General features: G+C 49.6%; 1 protein-coding gene across 1 annotated transcript in view; it reads left to right on the top strand.

The window, feature by feature from the left end:
• The first annotated feature begins 466 nt into the window (after positions 1–466).
• The window catches only part of LOC102016486 (eukaryotic translation initiation factor 3 subunit C), a 15,250-nt gene continuing 10,000 nt past the window's right edge, over positions 467–5,716 (top strand). The window contains exons 1-8 of the mRNA XM_005405168.1: positions 467–578; positions 671–793; positions 2,368–2,433; positions 2,524–2,713; positions 3,518–3,643; positions 3,783–3,837; positions 3,967–4,076; positions 4,400–4,527. Of these exons, the coding sequence (XP_005405225.1) occupies positions 693–793; positions 2,368–2,433; positions 2,524–2,713; positions 3,518–3,643; positions 3,783–3,837; positions 3,967–4,076; positions 4,400–4,527 (776 nt within the window). The 5' untranslated portion in view covers positions 467–578; positions 671–692. The remainder of the gene's footprint in view (positions 579–670; positions 794–2,367; positions 2,434–2,523; positions 2,714–3,517; positions 3,644–3,782; positions 3,838–3,966; positions 4,077–4,399; positions 4,528–5,716) is intronic.

The following is a 5,716-nucleotide window of genomic DNA, read 5'->3' as shown; positions in this document are numbered from 1 at the left end:
TTTTGTTCTTTTTGGCCTTTTTGAGACAGGGTCTCCCTATGCAGTTCAGGATGGACTTGAGCTCACTTTGTAGCCCACGCTGGTCTCGAACTCGCAACAATCCTCCTGCCTCAGCCTTCCCAGTTCTGGGATTACAGGTGTGCACCACCACTCCCGGCTTCCAAAGCTAAAGTTCTAACTGCAAGTTTGCTCTTAGCCTAGCTCCAAACATCCAGCAGTCCATCAGCATCACGTGGGCGCTGCCTTCATATTCTCATTCTGCAGTTCATGGATGAAGCTAAAGTATTTTGTGTTTTAAATCCTGCCACCAAGAAGATGCCGTTTTAGAAAACAGCTTTTCAAAGCCCTACAACTAACCTTAAATTTATCCCCGCCTCCTGTGCGGCGCGAGGCCCCCTGGGAGTTGTAGTCATCCCGCGTATTGCGTCAGCGCTTACCGGAAGTGACGTAGCTCGACCATTCTCTTCCGGAAGTGACGTAAGGCCTGTCTCTTCCTCTTCCGGCGTTTTCCCTATTTTGGCTTCGCGGCGTGCCTGCGAGCTCAGCTGCTTGGTGTATCGCAGGCCTCGCGCTTCGAGGTGAGAGACCCGGGCGGAACCGTGAGGGGCAGGGGTGGGCAGGTGCTGGCCCGGCCACTTCTCGTGACCGCTGCCGCTTCTGCTGTCCTCAGGTCGCAGCGTCTGAGCGCCGCCATGTCACGGTTTTTCACCACCGGCTCGGACAGCGAGTCCGAGTCGTCGCTGTCCGGGGAGGAGCTCGTCACCAAACCCGTCGGGGGTAACTACGGCAAGCCGTGAGTCGGAGGGCTGCGCCGTGGGGTCCGGCCCGGGGCGGGCGCGAGCTGTCCCGGCGCCTTGGTGTCCCTGGACGCGGCGCTGCGCCCGCCCGCCGCCCGCCTTCTCGGGTCTGAGCGTCGCCGCCGCCCCGCGTCCTTTCTCTCCCTCCCTCCCTGGCTCGGCCAGCCGTAACCGAAGGCCGGAGCCCCGGCCCGCCTTCCCACCCGGAGATCTCACGGACCTCACATTGCCCCTGCAGGGAAACCCTGAGTGCGCGGTCCGTGTGCCCAGCGTGTGCGCATGCGCCTTTGAGGTCTAACCACCTGCCTCTGCAGGCAGCTTCTGAAATACTGTATTCTTCTTGTTTATCTCCACCAACACGGCCTCCCCCCGTCTCTGCAAATACCCTTTTGAAGCAATGCCGTGTTACTTTTCAAACTTGTTATTTGCATGTCCTTTCCATTATTCTTCCCCCACTCTTGTCTTTTTGAGACAGGGTCTTATTATGAATTCAGGCTGGCCTTGAGCTCACTTTGTAGCCCAGGCTGGCCTCGAACTCGCAAGGATCCTCCTGCCTCAGCCTACCGAGAGCTGGGGTTACAGGCGTGTGCCAGGGATGCAGTACTTCCATTATTCCTGCCGTACCCCTGTTCTGCTGTTTGAAAATCTGTGTATCTGCACCCTGATGTATATGTACACCACCCTGAACATGATTTCGTATTACTGTCACAAGTGAACAACACCACTTGCCATAAAGTAGAAACTGATTGGGAAAGTTAATGAAATGGGCAGAAAAGAATTGAGGCGCTGTTGCTCGCTGAATGCTGAGTCTGTCTTGAGGTCATTAGAAATACTGGCAGTGGAAGTGTTAAAGACATCGACACTCTGCAGTGTTGCCTACTTTTCTTTGCTTTTTTTTTTTTTTTTGGTACCGGGGATCGAACTCAGGACCTTGCACTTGCCAGGCAGGTCCTTGTGCTGTTGGGCTATATTCCCCACCTTCCATTCGTTATAACTGGAGTGCCCTTTTTCTCTACTTTTCTTTTGGTGCTTAATGGTGGCTTGTGCCTGTCTGTAATTAGTTGTCTCATAGAATAAGTACTGTCATTTGTTTATTTTTGATTATTTGTTTGGTTTTTTTGGTTTTCTTCCGGTACCGGGAACCGAACTCATGACCTTGCGCTTGCCAGGCATCTCCAGCCCCGGATGCTGTTGTTTTTGTGTGTGCTACAATTTGACAAAAGGCCTCACGTACAGTAGACTTAAAAATAGGATTGTAAGTTGGGCATGGTGGCACACACCTGTAATCCCAGCACTCGGGAGGCTGAGGCAGGAGGATCATTGTGCATTCGAGACCAGCCTGGGCTTCAGAGTGAACTCAAGGCCAGCCTGAACTGCAAAGCGAGACCCTGTCTCAAAAAGAAAAGGAAAAAAAAAAAGAGTTATGTAAGACGAGGCTGTGGAAAGCAACTCAGAAGGAGCTGGGTATGGCTGGTGTGGATGACCTGAGGCGTCAGTTCTGTCTGCTGTGTCTGAGAAGAGAGAGTGGCCCTAGGAGTGAAGAGTAACGGTCTCTGGTCCTTCCACACAGGCCGCTGTTACTGAGTGAGGATGAAGAAGACACCAAGAGAGTTGTCCGGAGTGCGAAGGACAAGAGGTAAGGCCCTGCGGAGACCGGCAGCCTGGGAGCAGTGGTGACTTTTTTCCACAGTGGATGTGATCTGTGTGTTGTTGCTCGCCCCTCTAGGTTTGAGGAGCTGACCAACCTCATCCGGACTATTCGTAATGCCATGAAGATTCGGGATGTCACCAAGTGTCTGGAAGAGTTTGAGCTCCTGGGCAAAGCATATGGGAAGGCCAAGAGTATCGTGGACAAGGAAGGTGTTCCCCGGTTCTATATCCGCATTCTGGCCGACCTGGAGGACTATCTGAATGAGGTGTGATACTTGGGGGTGAGGGGGATCTAGAAAAAGGTGTGGGACTGGCCATCATCCTAACCCACTGCCAGGGGTCATGGCTCTGGGTTCTTTGTCTTCTTTTCTTTTTTTTTTTTTTGGTATCAGGAATTAAACTCATGACCTCAGGCTTGCCAGGCAAGCGCTTATGCCGCTGAGCTATATCCCCGGCCCTCTTTGTCTTTTCAAATACAGTGTTTTCTAGAACATAGGAAATGAGATAGAGCTAAGGTAGAAGCTTTCTTTTTTTGGCTAAGAACTTAAGTCTGTGCTTATTACCAATTCTTAATGATTTTATATTTGTTTATTTGGGTATTTTGAGACAGGGTCTCACTTTGTAGTTCAAGCTGACTTCAAACCTACAGTGATCCTCGTGAAGTGCTGGGATGGTAGATGTGTGCCTGGCTTGTGCTTTTGTGCTTTTAGTGGTGATACGTAAAGGATCTTCAAAACGTTGTCAATGAACTGGGCATATAACTCTGGTGCAGTGCCTGCCTACTGTGTGTGAGCCCTGTCTGTCTCAGCCCCACCAAAAAACGTGAATGGATGTAATTAATAAATGCAGATGCTGGGGCTGGGGATTTAGCTCAGCGGCAAAAGCACCTGCCTGGCAAGCGCAAGGCCGTGAGTTCAGTTCCCGGTACTGGAGAAAAAAAAAAAAAAAAAAAAAAAAAATGCAAATGCTAAACAGCAAGACCCTAGAAAGTCGTAGTGAAGCCTGAAGCTTAGGAAACACTCCGCAGTCTTCCTTAGCTCATTTTTCCCTTTCTTGCCTCTTTCCTTTAGCTTTGGGAAGACAAGGAAGGTAAGAAGAAGATGAACAAGAACAATGCCAAGGCTCTGAGTACCTTGCGCCAGAAGATCCGAAAATACAACCGAGATTTTGAGTCCCATATCACAAACTACAAGCAGGTAGGGATATCGGGGGCAGATTTACTGAACTGTGGGAACAGTGACCCTGTGACCAAGAAGAGATTAGCAAATGCGAGTGTGACTGAAAGTGGAATTATGGCCAGACTGTCCTTAGTTATTCTCATATTTCCCTGTCCAGAACCCGGAGCAGTCTGCTGATGAAGATGCAGAGAAGAACGAAGAGGACTCAGAGGGTGAGGGAGGGCGCCCTGCGTGGGAAGAGCGAGGGATCCAGAGCTGGGCTTTCGCTGGCCTGGATTCTTGGTTGCTCTTCAGTGTTGCTCTTTAGTGTTCTCACTTTTTCTCCCCTCCTTTCTTGCCAGGCTCTTCAAATGAGGAGGAAGATGATGATGGAGTCAGTGCTGCCGCTTTCTTGAAGAAGAAATCAGAAGCTCCTTCTGGGGAGAGTCGCAAGTTCCTCAAAAAGATGGAGGTTAGAGCCGGAGTTAGCCTTGGGGGTGATTTGGGTGCAGGAGATTGTATGGTTTCTTGAGAAGGAAGAAAGACTCAGAACCCTGTGACTGAGGGATGGGATTTAGTGGAGTCTGATTGGAGAACAGACTTCCTCTGGATGGAGCACTGAGTGAGCTGGATTTAAATGCTGGACCTAGTCCGTTCCTGGGGAGATGTGTCCCTTGTGGAGTCGTAACTCCTCTGGGTGCATCCCAGCTCTTAACCCTGAGTCCGTGAGCAACAGCTGCCCTTGGGAAACAGACCGGTCTCCCTGTCTCCTTTCTGCTGACTTTTTCTTCATAGGAGGAAGATGAGGACTCAGAAGATTCCGAAGATGACGAGGAGTGGGACACGGGCTCCACATCTTCCGGGTCAGAGTCAGAGGAGGACGAAGGAAAACAAACTGTGCTCGCCTCAAAATTCCTTAAAAAGTAAGAGAAGGAGTTGGAAGCGGGGCTGCAGTGGGATGAGTGGAGAACCTCTGTCAGCTTGAAGGTGCTTGTGTCTTCCTCCCGGGAGGCCTTTTAGAGAAGAGAGGCCTCCTGCTCCCCTTTTACAGCAGAATCTTGGAGTCAAACTTATTAATTAGCTCATGTCACAGAGCTGTTGTGATCTGAAGGAAGTTTGTTGTTTTTTTTGTTTTTTGGTACTGGGCATTGAACTCAGGACCTTGCACTTGCCACGCAGGCGCTTGTGCTGCTGAGCTATGTCCTCAGCCCCTGAATGAGTTTTGAAGTCTCCAGAGAACGAAGTGACCGTATTACTTAGTGCATGTGGACCATGTGCACATCTCACTGTGGCATCCGTTAGCTGGGTGAGATTGGGTAATCTTCAATCTTCTCATCTATAAAGTTCGGCAGGGACTTTGCCTCCCAAGATAGCCATGCAAGTATAAAGAGGCAGTCAGGCTTGTGGTACACACCTGTAATCCCAGCATTTGGGAGGCTGAGGCAGGAGAATGGAAAGTTTAAGTCTGGCCTGGGCAACGTAACAAAACCTTTCTCAAAATGAAGAGGGCTAGGGATGTAGTTCAGTACAGAGGTCCTGGGTTCAAGCCCCGGTGCAGGACTGCAGGGCTGGGGAGAAGTAGGTGAGAAACAAGCAAAAAGCCTATTGTCTCAATGGTCGTGATCTGAATTGATCTTGATCTGAAGGTACTAAAGGAAGTTGTCCATCCCTGCTGTCATGGTTGACCTGTGAGATCTTAGTGATGCTGTCTGCTTCTAAAGAGTTAATCTACTGCTAGAAGCTCTGTATCTGAGAGAGAGGGGCTTTTTTTGTTGGTGTCTCTTAATCTTGGTCCCTTAGCTGTGTATGAACTTTAGAACTACAGGTGGCACTTGTAAGATACGTAATTCTGATTTATAGTCTCAATATAAACATTCATTTTCTTGTTTTGCTAACAAGATGTAAGCTTACCAAGGTATGATTTGTCATAGGAGAGGTCAAACTCAAGTTTTAGGTCTTCAATTAGATTTTTCTTTTTTGTCTTTTTGAGACAGGGTCTCACTATGCAGTTCAGGCTGGCCTTGAGCTCACTTTGTAACCCAGGCAGGCCTCGAACTCACAGTGATCCTCCTGCCTCAGCCTCCCAACTGCTGGGATTTTTTTTTTTTTTTT

Source organism: Chinchilla lanigera, unplaced genomic scaffold, assembly GCF_000276665.1.
Source record: "Chinchilla lanigera isolate Chin_1 unplaced genomic scaffold, ChiLan1.0 scaffold00092, whole genome shotgun sequence".
In the NCBI taxonomy this organism is placed as follows: Eukaryota; Metazoa; Chordata; class Mammalia; order Rodentia; family Chinchillidae; genus Chinchilla; species Chinchilla lanigera.
The sequence above is the reverse complement of the archived record's forward strand: the minus strand, read 5'-3'. Positions and strand labels throughout refer to the sequence as shown.